Raw genomic sequence first — 16,680 nt, 5'->3', positions numbered from 1 at the left:
GAAGTAGGGTCTTTACCGACCATCACGTTTCAGTGAGCGACTGAGGTGGGTCCTACTGGCACCCTTCTAAGAGGGGGGGGGAATACTTGACACACACAGAAACTACAAGATGCCAGACACAGAGATGGGAGGGCTAAAAAGAAAGCCAAGGAGGGCTGAAGATGGATGGCCCCTGGCCTGGGGACAGAAGCTACGGATGGAGGGCTGAAGACAGATGGCCCCTGGCCTGGGGACAGAAGCTACGGACGGAGCAATTCTCCTTGTCAGCTTTCAAGGACACGAGGCCTTCCCCAGCCTTCCTTCCAGACTCCGGCCTTGAGAACACAGGACAATGCCCGTCTGTTGCCTGGTAGACTTTGATAAAGCAGTCTCGCCAGCTAATACAGTATCTGAGGCCGTTCCCACCTCCAACCAGAAGGGACAATGGGAGTGGAGAGGGGTGGCCAGAGTCGCTGTTCACAGCAGACAGGCAGAGACACTTCAGGTCGTCTGCCCTGAGAGCATGGGGAACCAGCGCCCTGCGCGCCAGCCCGTCCCCAGCTGCCACCCGAGATACGAGGACCTTGTGTACCATGGCTCTTTAAAAGCTCACCCACCTGGCACTACTGGACAGTACGGAATGAGGCCAAAGTTTTGGACAACTGAATTATGGCTGGCAAGACAGAGGTGATCTGAGTTTGATCCCCAGAACCCATGGTGGAAGGAGAGGACAGACTGCAGAAAGTTGTCCTGTGACCTCTACATGATGCCCGGTACGGACAGACAGACACACGGACAGACAGACAGACGGACACACACACACAACCGTACACACATAAAACAGTAGTAAAGAATTACACACAGTCTCATGAGAAGCAGCCCGATGCAGCGCTGACTGTCCCCCAGCACGTTTGGCTCCATCTGATCTGATGACCACACCCTTCGTCTCCCACAAAGCAGCGATTCCCATGTTGGGGATAGGCTGGGGGACATTTCCAGGGGAAACCCTGGCATGGACTCGCCTCTGAATTGCTACTGCCCTTGAATAATTATTTGTGTGCCAGAGTCCTTTGAATTCCAATGAATGCTCGACTCCTCCCCACCCCAAGACGCCCACGGACGCCGCTTCCCCTGCTGTGCCCGGGGTTCATGGACACCTGGAACAGCTGTGGCTACAGCAACCATGGCCCCTGTGGGAACAAACTGCTCCAAACGGACGCCTGCTGCCCAGACTGGAGGGAAGGCTTGGAGAGGGACCCAGAGTGCTTGTGACTAGCTCGTGACACAGTGACCTTGATATCCCTGGCACACAGACTCCCTGTCACCAGCTCCTTTCTCCACAGGATTCCTGTGCCTTTTAAGGCAGGGAGATGCCCCGGCCTTGGAGCTAGCTATCTGCCCTTGGAGCACTGGGTCACACACTCTCCACCCACTGCAGACTCCTTATCTCTCCCCTCTTCTGGCCCCTTCATTTAAAAGGCAGAAGGGAAGGCACAAGTAAGAACTGAACTGAGCCTCGAATGTTACCTGCCTGATGTCTTCCTGTAACATCTGATCGCACACACACACACACACACACACACACACACACACACACACACACGCACGCACACACACGAGGGCTGTCACACTGTAACATCTGATCACACACACAGAGGGCTGTCACACTGTAACACTGATTGATTACACACACACACACACACACACACACAGGTGTACACAGGGCTGTCACCTGTCACATCTGATCACACATGCACACAGGACTGTCACCTGTCGTGCAGGGATCACTCCCAGCTCTCCACGGATTCTCAGTGGATATTTTGCACACTGCTGTTGTTAGGACAGTGCCTTCTGCTGTGTTAACATTTTTTAATTAAAGCTTTTAAAACATGATTGTGTGTGTGTGTGTATTTTAAAAAGCAAGATTTATCTACTCTAGTTTTATGTGCCTGACTGTTCGCCTGCATATATGCAAATGTACTTGGTGCCTGGTGTCTGTGGAGGCCAGGAGAGGGTGTTGGATCCCCTGGAGTTATGGATGGCTCTGAGCTGCTGTGTGGGTGCTGGGAACTGAACCCAAGCGCCCCGCTGAGGAATCCATGCTCTTAACATTAAGCTATCTCTCCATGCCCCAAGGCTGTCCTGTTCACATCACTGGTTCTTTTGGGAAAGGGAGAGGTGTCTGAGGGGCTTCAGAGGCAACCCCGGTAGCCGTGGGATGAGGAGTATGGACTGCCTGGGGAAGTTAAGTCAGTCATCAAGGCACAGTGTGTCAGGGTGGAGAATCGTGGGCCCCTCTGATCAAAAGTAGGGGAACATCCCCAGAGGGATGTCAGTCACCCAGGGGGTACCTTTCTCTTCTATGCTGGTTGGTAATTTCGTCAACTTGTCACAAGCAAGGGAAGAGGGTCTTCATTTGAGAAAATGCCCCATCAGACTAATCAGAAGCTAGGGGCTTCTTCTTGACTGATGATTAACGTGGCAGGGCCCAGCCTATTGGGCCAGCACAGGGACATGTGGTCCTGTGCTGTACGCAAAAGCGGGCTGAGCAAGCCACAGGGAGCAAACCAGTGAGCGGCTCCCTCCATGGCCTCGCGTCGGCTCCTGCCTCCAGGTTCCAGCCCTGCCCGCGTTCCTGCCTTGGGTTCCCTTGGTGATGAACTGTAATTGGGGTGTGTAAGATAAATAAACCCCTTTCTCCCCAGGTCACTTTTGGTTTTGATTTGTATTACAGCTGTAGAAACCAAACCAAGACACCTTGAAAAGGGGGCCAGGCGTTAACACTTGGCGTCTGTGGGGAATACAAAGCAGAATGACGATGGACTTTGGCTTCTGTAAGAGAAGACTCCTGACTTTCACGTGTCAGGACTAAGTTAACTACTAAGTTCTATTACTATTACTTCATCTATGTACGTGTGTGTCTGTCTGTATGACTGTGTGTGTGTGTGTGTGTATGTGTGTCTGTATGAGTGTGTGTGTGTGTGTATGAGTGGGTGTGTGTGAGTGTATGTGGGTGAGTGTGTGTGTATGTGTGTATGAGTATGTGTGTGTGTCTGTATGAGTGTGTGTCTGTGTGTGTGTATGAGTGTGTGTGTGTATCTGTGTGTGTATGTGTGTGTCTGTATGAGTGTGTCTGTGTGTATGTGTGTGCATGGCGGCCAGGGTCAATGTCAGATGTCTCCCCCAATCACTTTCCATCTTATTTTCTTCTAAGCTAATGACTTGTTTATTATTTCATGTGTGTATGTGCGCGCACCGAGTGTGTGAAGTGGCCAAGGAAAGCAGGAAGAGAGCATCAGGACTCTAGAACCAGAGTTACAAGCAATTGTGTGTCTGCCTGATCATCCCCTTCACACGCCTTCCCCAGCCTGCCTAGAGCAACAGCCCTCACCCCACCCCACCCCCAGCACACCCAACCAGCCAGATCTACACACTCCAGGCTTGGACCAGGACACATCTGGCACACCAGTCCAGTCCCCTCTGCTCCCCTGACCTCATTCCACCTAAGGCAACTGGCTCAGGCATCCCTTCTTCCTTTCCCACGGGCTCTGTCCACATCAGACAAAGAACTAGTGAGTGAGTTCTCATGCGCAGATCTCGTTGCTGCCAATGAGAATTGCCTAGATGGACTCCAGAACACGCAATTAAAAAAAAAAAATCGTAAACAATCAAATCAAAGAATTCAAGCAGTTTAGAGGAAACAACAAAACAGCTCAATGAAATTAACAGACCTTACACTGAATAAGCAAGGAATAACTAAATAATAAAAATAAGTAAGCAGTTAAAGTTAAAAAAAAAAAACCCCACAGGAAATGGACATACGGGGAGGTGTGTAACACTATGATAGGCAACAATCGGGGAAGAATCTCGTCAGTGGCAATCCAAGCAGAGGTACAGGGACAAGAAGGATGGAATCAGGGAGCCCCCAGCAGCTACTGGGGAAGCTAGACGTGAAGTAACAAGCCACAAGCCTTGTGGTAAAATATAGAATAGAAATGGGTTAGTGTGGTTATAAGAGCTAGTCAATAAGCCTGAGCTAACAGGCCAAACAGTTTGTAATTAATATTAAGCCTCTGAATGGTTATTCAGGAACTGGCTGGCAGGAGAGAAACATCTGGCTACAGCTGACTGCTCAATGGAAATTTGGAAAGTCAGAAGTACCTGGAGCAATGCACTCCAAGTCCTAAGAGGCCACCAGGGCCAACCGAGACTAATATACCCAGCAAAACCATCTGGCATATATATACCCAGCAAAGCTCTCTGCCATAGTTGAAGGAGAAAGAAACACTTTCTCTTGCAGACAGCCTGAGTTCAGGCCCAGGACCCATGCCAGGAGGCTCACACGCCTGTGACTGCAGCTCCAGGAGGCTCACACGCCTGTGACTGCAGCTCCAGGAGGCTCACATGCCTGTGACTGCAGCTCCAGGAGGCTCACATGTCTTCTTCTGGACTCTGCAGACACCTGCACTTTGTGCATGCTCCACTCACATGGACGCATACACTAACATACAAACTTTAAACCGTGCCGCAATGAAGCCTTCCATCCTTAAAATGCTTCTTGTCTGGTGTTTGGTCACAGCAGTAACAACAGTTCTGGTGGGAGGTTCGGATTTCCAGGCTTCTAACTCTCAGCCAGCTCCCCAGCCCACACCTCACAGGAAGCATGGTGCTTTAGACATCATTTCCCTCAAAGGCTGGCAGTAGCGGCTTCATCATCGTCAGTGTGGCGGTATTGTGTGGATAGATCCTTTAATAGGTAATCACTGGGGGGGGGGGAGTGCCCTTGGGAGGGGTTAGTGAAGTTCTCCTGGAATTTCAGCCAGTTCCAGTGACTGAGGTTATTATAAGAGCGAGGGGGAGGGGGAGGGGAGGAGGGGGGATGACTCAGTGGTTAAGAGCACATGCCACTCTTACCCGGGACCTGGGCTTGGTTCTCATCACCCACACAGTGTAAATTCAGTCCTGGTTTGGGGGCCTGGCACCTTCTTTTGGCCTTCGTGAGCCCCAGGCACGCATATAATACATATACACACGTTCAGGCAAAGCACTCACACACTAAAATAAAAACACTTTTTGAAACAGGAGTCAGACCTGCCCCTCCATACTCTGCCATCGCCTCCTCTCCTGTATGTCTTCCGTGATGCCATCCACCACGAGACAGTCGCGGGAGCCCTAGCCAGAGGCTGAGCAGGTGATAAGATGCCTGATTTGGGCTTTTAGTACCCAAAGCTGTGAGCCAGATGAGCCATGGGTACTCTGTTGTAACAACAGAAAACAGAAGATATAAACGGAGGGAACCCTGCCCAGCCATGGCACCAGAAACATGTAATCCCCCGGGGGCCCCGACGGGGACCCCAAGATCAATGAGGGAATACTGCATCGGTTGTCCTCACCTGGCACTTTGAGAGCAGCCTGCTCGCCTGTCTCTCCCATGCACTGCTCACCATAGGGATGACATCACAGCTCCATGCCCTGCTCTCCCCTTCCCCTCCCCCCTACCCCATGCCCTGCTCTCCCCTTCCCCTCCCTCCCCCTACCCCATGCCCTGCTCTCCCCTCCCCCTCCCCCCTCCCCCCATGCCCTGCTCTCCCCTTCCCCCTCCTCCCCCTACCCCATGCCCTGCTCTCCCCTCCCCCTCCCCCCCCCCCCCCCCCCCCCCCCCCCATGCCCTGCTCTCCCCTCCCCCTCCCCCTCCCCCCATGCCCTGCCCCCTCCCCCCCCCCTCCGCCTCCACCCCCTCCCCCATGCCCTGCCCTCCCCTCCGCCTCCACCCCCTACCCCATGCCCTGCTCTCCCCCTCCCCCCTCCCCCCTACCCCATGCCCTGCCCTCCCCTCCCCCCCCCCCCCCTCCCCCCATGCCCTGCTCTCCATCCTCCCTCTTAAGTCCTTTTGCTCCCTGAACAGCTTTGCAGTTTGGGTACACACCCAGTCCTCCGCATCTTTATAAAATCTAGGAAGCACAAACGAGAGAAGCCTACAGCACTGTTTCTGAGGCTGATTTGACTTAACACAATCACCTCCAGTTGCATCCATTTCCCTGGAAACAACACCTTTTCCCTTGAATCTGGATGCGGGTCCCCTCTGGACTCTATTGTAACTCAGTAGCCTCAACAAGTTCATGCCTGAGTCCACAGGCCAGGGGGGCTATCTATCTTGAGTCCTCATCAGTAGCGACTCTTTATGGGAACAAATGGGACATAAATACCCAGCCAGGCCGAAGGAGATAAGCAAAAGCCCGGAGGCCATGAGGACCCGGGAAATGTGCGCATGCTCTGATTGGGTTGATAGGTTTGGCTTCTTGTTGTATGCGCAGCCATGGGATGTGTAAAACCAACCTAAACGTGAAAAGGAGACGGAGCAGTTGTCACTGCGAGACCTTCAGTCGCCATGTCTACCCGAGGTACACATCACACTATCGCACAGATCTCAAAATGCTGGACTTTTTCTTGTCTTTTGGTGGGTTTATCAGACTGCTGGGTGTGGCTGCCCCCTGGTGGTAACTTTGAGGATGTTTCTCTAAGCACAGCCTAGAGCCTTTGCCTAGGTAATTCTGAGAGCCTCGAGACACTGTTGGGAGGCTGAAATTTTGATCAACCGACGGTGCTTGGGAGATGGTACCTACTGTCCCGGAAGAGATGCCTTCTCCAGGTGTGATGTGAGACAATCCGTCAGGGAAGACCTCGAGGTCATTGCTCAGGTTCCCGGGAAAGCTGTGAGGACATCAGTCCTCTCTCATTCGAGGGATGGCACAATCATCCCTCCAAGCCCCAGGAAAATAACCTCCTTTCCAGGCCAGAGGACATTTCAGCCATAAGGGACCATGGGTGCTCCACCTGGAGAGAAGACCACCACCCCCTCCAGGTACACGGCTCTGGGGGATCTGAGCTTTGTCTCCTCTCCATCACTCCATTCAGTCTCACCAGCATGAAAATGTGAGTGCATGCCGCCATGCCTGGCACTTTTACATGGTCTTGGGATAGATTACATCCTCGCATTTGCAAACACTTTGCTGGCTAGGCTACCTCCCAGTCCCTGGGCTCGAGCTTTCAAAACATGCCAGTCAACAGGCAGAGAGGACACGATGGGAGGGATGCGGCGGAGGAGGGGTGTGGCAGAGGCTCTTCACTGCACTGGACACCAGGAAACAGAGTACCAATGCAAACACCAGCTGGGCCCCTAGGGTTCCACAGCGCACCACAGCCGCCAGCTGTGGGGCAGGCATTAAGCAATAACGCCCTTGGGGAATGTTTCAGGTTCAAACCATAACAGGCTTACTTTTGATATTATGTATCTTGTAGCCTTGGGCATGTGTCTGCTGTTCCCTGCCCTCCAGTGCCCGGTGCTCCACCCAATCACCCCTGTCTCCCCACAAACTTTATCTGTCCTTCTCAGTGTCATAGTTAGAATCACACAACATTCTCGTTTCTTAATTGACTTCTTTCAGGCAGCAAGTGCTTATTAACATTCCCTTTGTCTTTTCATAGCTCACCCCCCCAAACACACACACACACACACACACACGCACGCACGCACGCACGCACGCACGCACGCACGCACGCACGCACGCACGCACGCACACGCGGTTTCTAGTGCTGAATAACAGTCTACTTGGAAGGTACCGTGGTTTATTGATCCACTCTTCTGCTTGAAGAGTATCTTGGCTGCTTCTGAGTTTGTGCAAAGACAGTAAAGCTACATAACATCTGAGAGCAGACTTCATGTGCACAGACGTTTTCAACTGCTTGTGGTAAATGCTAAGGATGGCAATTGCTGGGTCATAGGTAAGAGCCCTCCACTGTTATGCAGTGACTGTCCCTTCCCATATTCCCACGAGCGCCCTGTGAGAGGTTCCTGTCGCCTGAGCTGCCGCAGGACCTGCTGTTGTCCGCCTTCTGCGTTTGGGCCTTTCTGGTAGGTCCATACACGCCATGCCTTTTTGTAAGTAAAATTTTATTGGGACACAGGCACTTACATACAATCTAAGATGAATCCTTTGGCAAGCATGAGGACCCGAACTTAGTTCCTAAGCGAGAATGTAAAAATGACGAGGTCCCTCCATATACCTGTAGCCGCGTTGGGGGCAGGGACAGGTGGATTCTGGGGACTTGCCAGCCAGACTGCCTATCTGAAACAGTGAGCACCAGGCCAACCAATGGAAAAACAAGGTAGGCATAGATCCAGGGAGACATCTGGCACCGACTCTGGCCTTCACATGCGCATACATGGGTACACATCCACATGTACACATACATACACATACATATGCCACACCCACACAAAAACAACAGAAGAGATTCTATGGGTCTCTTTATGATCTTGCTCCTTATAGAAAGTTCACATGGTAGAGCTGTATTCTAGGGCCACCATGATTTTTTTTTTTTCCCCTGTGTGTTCATGGAGCATTGGCGGCTATGTGATGCATGACTGGGGACATTCAAGGAAGCTGTGATGAGAATCCAGCCCTTCTGAGGAAGGACCAGGCTGAACATACCCCACAATCCTTTGCAGAAATTTTATCACCTACGCATAACTATCGGAATTTCGGTGGTGTTTACGTATGTGTGTTTGTGTGTGTACACATGCTTGGGTTGGTCTGGGTTTTGGTTTTGCAGTTTTTAAACGATTTTTTTATTGTGAAAAATTTGCGAAAAAAATTATTATTGCATGTCCATGTAAAATCCACATATATAATTGTAATGAGAAAAATAAAAGACCCCAACTAAGCAAGGGACCCTCGACTCTAGGCTATGAGACAGGAAGTCAGGAGCAGTTCTCACAAGAATAGGGAAGCCTGAGCTCATCACCAACTGTGTAAATAACACTCCCCATTATCTCTTAAGAAAACTGGAACCAGGTAGCCTCTCTGACCTGCCAGTCATAGATTCCCCCAGGCCCCAGGATGTCCTTAAAGAAAAAGGGAACTAGATTACCTCTCCCAAACCCCAGCATGTGTTAATCAACCTTGCCTGAGCAGACAATAGTTAAGGCACCTTTGCTAAATACCCTTTGTTTCTCAATTACCTTGTATGGAAACTTTGTAAACTTGTACACTAAGAAATCTCTGTAACCATGGAAACTCTGGAATTTGTGACCTTCAACCTCATGGTCTTCCCCTTTAAAAGCTTCCCTTTATGGCTGGTTGGCATCTCATTCCGCATTGGAATTGTGTGTCTCCTTGGGTTAGTCTGGGGCTCTGTGAACCCGGCACAACAATAACCATTATTTTGATAGAAAACATATCATGACACCTGCATAGCTGCCTATTGAAATTTTGTGGACTGATCACATAGAGAATCTATCACACACCTATGTGGCAATGGCCTGGTTGTTATAACACATTTTCACCACAAGGGAGCAGAGCATCTATGGGTACCACCTAGCTCTGTAGTACAAGAATTCTGGTCCCAATTTCTGGCTTCAGACCAGCTTCCAAAGGGCGAGGAGGGCCTGAAGTTGGTGCTGAATGACTTTTAGGGGGAGGGTGTTGAAGTCAGGGCAACCAGCATGTATGGCTTATTTTGCTCTCTCTTAATTCTCTTTCTGGGGACAGACTGTAGCTTACAGGGAACAGCCCTACAAGAAAATGCAGACCAGGAACACAGACAGAAGGCTAGGGGATCGATTTCAAATACTTAAAAGCAAGAATTTGCCACAGACACAGAAAAGGTTGGATCCTTGCAAGGGCTAGTGTGCTTGTTACAAACAAACTCTTTTTTTCCCTGGCTGAGCAGGGTTCATATTTCCACCCTTTGCCCAGAAATACAGGACAGGGCAGTGCAGAACAGGGCGGTGCAGGAGTTATCCGGCTCAGAGAGCACCACAGGCTTCCCATGTGCCCTGCGGAGGGCGGCAGGCTTCCTAGGGCCTGCACTTTAAAAGGAAAGACCTTTGATTTGGCCCTTTCTAACAAGCCACAGACAGGCTGCGCTCTCTCTTGTGGGTACAGAGGACTCAGACCCTCTGCTCAGCTAAAGAAGAGAAGTCTCCACTTGCCATGGGCTGAGTTTTGCCTGGGATTGCTCTGCGGTGTTCAGGGTGCAGCCTGGGCACACGGGGGCCGTGGTCTGCAGGACAGAGCCCTGTCATCGTCCCCTCTCCCCTTTGTGGAAGCCTCTTGAATTCGCCTCCTGAGAGTCAAGGCCAAGAGCAGCTCATGGACCGTGAGTAGTGGGGTTGGCAGCTCCGGGTGTTCGTTTCACATCAGTAAATAACAGGTGTTGGTGGGCACACCCCTGGCACAGGATCTATTTATCCGTAAAACTTACTCTCACCCTAAATAGACAGAGCACATCAATTGCATCATCAAAGTAGTTACTTTTGAATTGAGACCCGGCTCCTAGCTCGGTAGATTTAATTCGGTACTTGAATATGTAGCAACATTCTAGCAATTTCCAGAAAGTTCTACGAGTTTATGCATCCCCTTTAAGTTTAAATTCTCTTGCGGTAATTAAAACTTACTGTATTCTTCCCGGGTTGGTTTGATATTTTAAATAGTAGTAATTGTGAGATTTTTGCCCCCCCACCTTGTGTTCAAGGTCTCAAAGTATTCTACCAGCAGTGTAGAATGCTCCTGAGAGCTGTGAGATTCTAATCCCATTGGTGCTGGGCTTTGACAAGTGTGGCTGGGAGATTCACATTTAAGCAGTCCTTTATATAAAATGAGTACGATTATCTACTTACTCTGCCAAGGAACTCTGATTTAAAACAGAGCAGAGCTCTGGTGTCTTGCTTTAGGAAACAGAGGAGAGCAGCAAACTAATGTCCAGTGGGCAGTTTGCGAGCCCTGTGGTGGGCCCTGCAGACTGAGGCGAAGCCAGCAGTCACGTGGGGGACGCGGCTTCTCTGACTCCCTCCGCAGACAACAGTTCGGAGCTACACAGCAGCGGAAGTCTTAATCTTCTCATCAGACAGGAGCATGATGTCTTTTCCCAGAGCCAAGGAGACCAGAACAGGAAAATTGTGCCCCTTCCTTTTGAAAATTAATTTCTTTTTGAAAATAAGTACGCACTGTGTAACACAAAGTGCCCAAAAGGGTGCGCCATGGGAGGTCCGTCTCCTACCCCCAGCTCCCGTCTCTAGGGGTGACCAACGGTGCTCGTTTCTTTATATTCTCCCACAGTTACAGCACGCTGCCGTGGCTTGGAGACGTGGCCATCCGTGGCTTGGAGACGTGGCTGCTGAGAGCAGGTGCAACCTGGTAGAAGGGCATTAGGTCACTGGAGGAGTGACCTTGAGGGGACTCTGGGAATCCAGCAGCCCCTTCTATTTCTTGGCCACCATATGGAGAGCCCCTTCCTCTACCACACACCCCCTTCACAGATAGAAGCAATGGCACCAAGTGATTGATCATGGGCTATAACCTCTGACACTGGGACCAAACGACCTTTCCTTTCCATACATTCATTCACCTCAGGCCAGGGAATCTGGTTAGACTGAGGGCAGTCAATGCACCCACGGGTTTTACACACATCTGCTTTAGTGAAGTTTACACGGGTTAATATTTAGATCTGAGACCCTGTACATGGCCTCTCTGCATGGAAACTCCACGTGTATTTCACCCTCTCACTTGCTGGCCGTCATGACTCACCTCAGAGAGCAGAGTTCCCTGCTATCCTTGGAGGACTGGCTCCAGGGTTCCCACAGATAAGAGAATCCGTGAATGCGCAAGTCATTTCCATAAAATGATACCCTGTGTGCTTTCTTGTGTGTCTCAATCATCTTTACACTACTTCCGGTGCAGCCACTTGTAAATGCCATGTAAAGAGTTGTTCCAGTGTACTGTTTAGGGAATAACAGAAGGAGAAAGGCCCTTAGGCATTCAGGACAAGCTCAGTGTCTTCATTGCAAATGCTCCTTATCTGTGGCTAGCTGGATCTGGGGGTGTGGGGCCTGATTCTGTAGTTCAGGCCTGTGCTGGAGTGCCTTTGGACAAGTTGCTCAGGACAAGTGGCAGGGTCAGGGGACATCTTCAGTGTCCACAGATCCTGCCAAGAAGCCCTCTCTATGGACAGAACAGACGTACACTTGCCAGCGGCCCTCATTGCCCCATACACACGAGCCCGTTTTTAATGCACACATTTCTCAGGCTGACATTCCTTTGCCTTTTTCCTGTGATCCGACTGCATGTCTTTCTACCGAGACTTTAGATTCTTTTCTTTTAGGACTGAAGGCTGTTGAGTAGTATAATTGGCGCTGTTTATGCAGTTCGCCATTTGCACGTTTTTTAAAGCTTTTATTTTTAATTATGTGCTGACGCATTTGTCTCTGTATATGTGTGAAGGAGACCAGAAGGTGCACAGGTCCCTGGGGTCAGAGTTCAGGGGTTGGAGTTCAGGGTCAGAGTTCAGGCAGTTGGGAGCCACCTAACATGGGCGCTGGGAAGTGCACTCAGACCCCGCGAGAGCAACACACACTCTTACCCATAAGCCATCTCTTTGCTCTCCCGGACTCTGCTTTTCTGGCATGCAAGCACATTTAAACAATGTTAAGTGTGGTTAAATTTGATATTATATTCAAAGACTCTGTTTTGAAGTGTTGATTTTTTCTGGAGTGTGGCATATATGTTGGTAGGTTCTCGCCTGTTGCAGAGAAAGCCTTCACACGCTGTCCCAGGCACGAACCGCCATGGTCTTGGATATGGACCTGCATTCTTAGCACAGGAAACTCTGTCTCATCTGGGTCTCTGTTTCCGCAGTGATCAAGTGGAAACCCCAGGAAGCCTTCAACCAGACCCAGTCCAGCCCGCTCCTACGAGACCCTGTGGAGGGGAGGAATTGCACCAATTCCACCAGGAACCTGAGGCTGCTGGATACCACTGGCGCCGCCTGGTACATCCTCGCCATCATCGGCATCTATGGTGTGATCTTCATCTTCCAGATGGCCAGCAACATCCTCAGGAGAGATGAGAGGTCCTTGGACGACATTTACTACTCAAACTTAACTTCTGAACTCGAAAGGAAAGGAGGGTTTCAGAGCAAAGTGGCCGAGTGTTCTCTCATCATCAGGAACCCCGCTGCCCATCAGCCTCAAGATGGCCTGGAACCAAAGGGTGAGTGAGGGTGACAGGCTCACACAGGAGCCCACGGGGTCCCCCGAAAGTCAAGGCCAGCAGACCGCCACTGGGAGCCCTTCATGGGTGGAGCAGTTCGGGGCCTGCCTGGGATCTTGAGAAAGGAACGGAACCCTGGGTTAGGGCAGGGTGAGCATCTCTGGCCATGGACACGTCTGAGTGTGAACTGTCACCAGCAGCTTATTCTCAGGGTTCTCCGGCATGATAAGAAGAAACAACAGAAGCCACAGTTTGGAGTGGGGCTGGGGGTTCCCAGAGGGGCTCAGGGATGGCTCCGGGGGACAAAGGGATGTCTTCTTGTCATGGACGAAGGCTGAGCTTGGAGTCGAATGCTTGGGATCGACATTCACCTTCTGGGTCGTGTACATTTTTGAGTGGCAGATGATCACCTGGAACATGTGGGCGCTGGGGATGTCACACAAAGTGACTTCGTTTTAAAGACCCAGGAGCCACAGCAGGGCTACATTTATTAGCAACCGCCCTCGCTTTGTTCTGTGTAGCTCAGAGCACAGGGACGCCCCCGTCCGCCAGACTCTCCCAGCCTGGCAGGAGTGACGGACCCTGCCAGGAGAGTATGCATGAGCTGCCCAGTAACTGACTGATGCACCATGGGACACACGTCACGCGGAGTCTACATTCTTACCGTAAGTAGACACAGTGAGAACAGTCAGCAACGGTCGCTTGTCAAGTTCCATGTACACACACACAAAGCCGGAGCTCTTTGGAGAATATTAACACTGCCACTGTCCTTTGTCAGGAGGGCACTGTCTGAGCCATAGCTGTAGCCCTCCTGGCTTGTAAAAGGCTGTCATCACCTTCCACACACAAGTAAGCGGCCACCAGTCTGTTCAGGCATGGACCAGCCTCATCAGGACATAGGTAGCAGGGAGCCAAACTGTCCTTTGTCCTACAGCCCCTACTTACAAACACACATCACTTGGAGCACACTGAAAATCTTAATTAGCAAAACACACACACACACACACACACAGAGAGAGAAAGCAGAGGCCAGCTTGATCCCACACTCTGCCTTACAAGGGCCAGACAAGATTTCTGTCAAGGGTGAAACCAATCTGCACCCAGAGAGGCAGGACAAGGGCTGGCTCCTCCAGAACCAGAGTCCCCAGTGGTGAAAGAAAGAACCCCAAGGATTATGAGGGCTTGGAGGACACAGGCCATCTTGCTTAGTTCTGCACAGCTGTGACAAAAACCCCTGGAAGGAAGGAGTCACTTCCGGGAGGAAAGATTAACTTGGGGTCCAGTTGCTGAGGGTTTGGCCAGAGTCTCTTGCTTCTAGGCACTTGAACAGAACATTGGGGTGGCAGGCGCCGGTGAGGGCGCATCTTCCCGTCATGGCTGTAGGATGCAGACGGGGGGGGGGGGCCTGGGGACCACTTCCTCTACTCACACTCAACCCCCATTTTTACACCACGTTCAAATATATGCCATCATTTAGGGACAAAATTCACAAACTATGAGCCTGTGTGGGGGGGATACTTTACATACAAGCCACAACACAGACACCTTGGACCCCAACCAAAGCGGGCTGTGATGGAGTATGCTGTTGGTCTAAGCCCAGAGTTGCCAGCGGATGCTCCCAGGGGGATGAAGAGCAAGTGGGGGACAAACAGGACCCACACTTTGTCTGTGCCCACACTTTGTCTGTGCCCACACTTTGTCTGTACCCACACTTTGTCTGTGCCGGCAACCATTAAACCTTCAAGGGAGGGATCTGGGTTTGAAGGACCTTCCGAAGTGCTGATGCATTTACACACGCCAGCCTTGACCACCCTCTCACAGACGGTGGTTCCAGGAAGCCGAGGCCAGAGAAGCTAAGAGATCTGTACGTTGTCACACAGCCAGCGGAAGTCTCGGGGCTACGTCTATCAGATTTTGAAGCCCTGCAATGTCTCCACTCCAATCCTAGTTTGCTTTTTGTTAGTATGACAAACACCAGGACAGATGTAACTTGGGGGAGGAAAGGGTCTATTCAGCTTACACTTCCAGGTCACCGTCCGTCACTGAAGAGCTCAAGGGGGGCTGGAAGCGGAGGCCAGGGATGCACACTGCTGACTAGCTGGCTCCCTGGCTCACACTCATCTAGCTTTCTTACACAGCCCCACCTTCAGAGGCTCACTGGCCACATCAACTGTCAATCAAGATGACCCGTCACAGCCCTGGACACTCCCTCAGAGGACTCTGTCCTAGGCCTGTCCTTGAAAGCTAAAGCTAATTAGGACATGCTCCTGTCCCCAAACTGCTCTCCTTCCAGACAGAGAGCGAGCGAGGAGCCTGACGCCAGTGGGGGTGGTCTTCCACAGCTCAGGGCGGGGGTTGGGGTTAGAAGAGCAATGTCTGTCCCACTCTGTGACCCCTGTCTATCTGGACCCTCACCTGGAAGGCCAAGGAATGACTGTGGCACTTCACGCCCGTCCGTTAGTAACTGTATGGCCAGGAGAAGCCAACAGACTCCTTCTCTATTTGTTTCTAGGAAACGGACACTCACTATTAGGAGAGAGGTGCTCCTACTCATGCAGAGCCCAGCAGACTTTGCCTATAGAGATGGCTGACCATAGCTCAGGTCACTCCTTTGTGGTATCATTCATTGGAACACAGCAGGGAGCTGGGGGCTGGGGGCTGGGGGCTGGGGGGCTGGGGGCCGAGCTCAGGCCTACTGGAGCAGGCTGGTCAAACACTGTGTTGGAGGATGATCCCCACAGCCTGGACCACTACATACTATAGCCTGGAAGGAAGGGGTCATCACCTCAAGATATCACAACTTTCCACCCGCCCAGTGACCTAACAGGAAACAGTACTGGTAGCTACAACAAGCTTGAACCAGACTAGAGTTTCTCAGCCCACATTCCATAGAGGCTCCGTGGGGCTACTGTGAGCACTGGGGGAAACTAAATCACATTCTTTACCTTTTTATTTACAAGAAACCAAACCACCTCTGTACCTGAATGCCAACATATCCATTTGAGTGAGGAAAAACCGTGTTTCTCTCCAAACTAACCTGGGCGTCAGGAACCGTAGCTGTCTATTCCCAAGGGTCCCTGTCGATCTGTGATCGCAGAATTTAAACGGATGGGTCAGGAGGATTGCTAAAAGTATTTGGCCCAGCCTGGGCCAAATACAGGGCCACTTAGGGTTACATAGCAAGACCTTGCTTCAAAAAGCTATATCACATCAAATGCTTTTCAAATAAAATAGTGAGTCAGCTCAGTTTTGGCAGAGAGACAGGTAGGCAGCTTGTTTGTCACCTGGGAAAAGAGCTGTAAAGGTAGACAGGCAGGTGGCATGTGCCCACGGGCACACAGCACTCACATCCCCGGCCTCCCTGGACACATCATGGCTATCCCCTGGCACACGGCACAATAAATACCTTTGGAATGGATGGATGCACATGATAATCCAAACGGAGGGGAGCCAGAAACTTGACCACCATAAAACGCCTGCCCCAAAGTGATGCAGGGCAGCAGCGTCTGTGGTTAGTGTTCTGAGCATGAGACCCAGGATGCTCTGCGTGTGAAGTGTAGCTACGGCAGTGGGAAGACCCTTTATGAGGTCATTGTCCTCCTCCTTCCAGACCTCCCCAGATGCGGAGATGTGAGCCACTTGGGGAGTCCCC

The 16,680-nt window shown here is 51.2% G+C and overlaps 1 protein-coding gene across 1 annotated transcript; it reads left to right on the top strand.

Moving 5' to 3' along the window:
* The first annotated feature begins 502 nt into the window (after window positions 1–502).
* On the top strand, window positions 503–13,047 carry Smim34 (small integral membrane protein 34). The gene is made up of 3 exons (XM_051191636.1): window positions 503–612; window positions 11,100–11,167; window positions 12,675–13,047. Exons 1-3 carry the CDS (start codon window positions 503–505, stop codon window positions 13,034–13,036), a joined length of 540 nt encoding a protein of 179 aa, XP_051047593.1. The 3' UTR covers window positions 13,037–13,047.
* Window positions 13,048–16,680: the final 3,633 nt, after the last annotated feature.

This window comes from Phodopus roborovskii, unplaced genomic scaffold (assembly GCF_943737965.1).
Source record: "Phodopus roborovskii unplaced genomic scaffold, PHOROB, whole genome shotgun sequence".
Classification (NCBI taxonomy): domain Eukaryota; kingdom Metazoa; phylum Chordata; class Mammalia; order Rodentia; family Cricetidae; genus Phodopus; species Phodopus roborovskii.
Note: the sequence above shows the minus strand (reverse complement) of the source record. Positions and strands in the feature narration are given on the sequence as shown.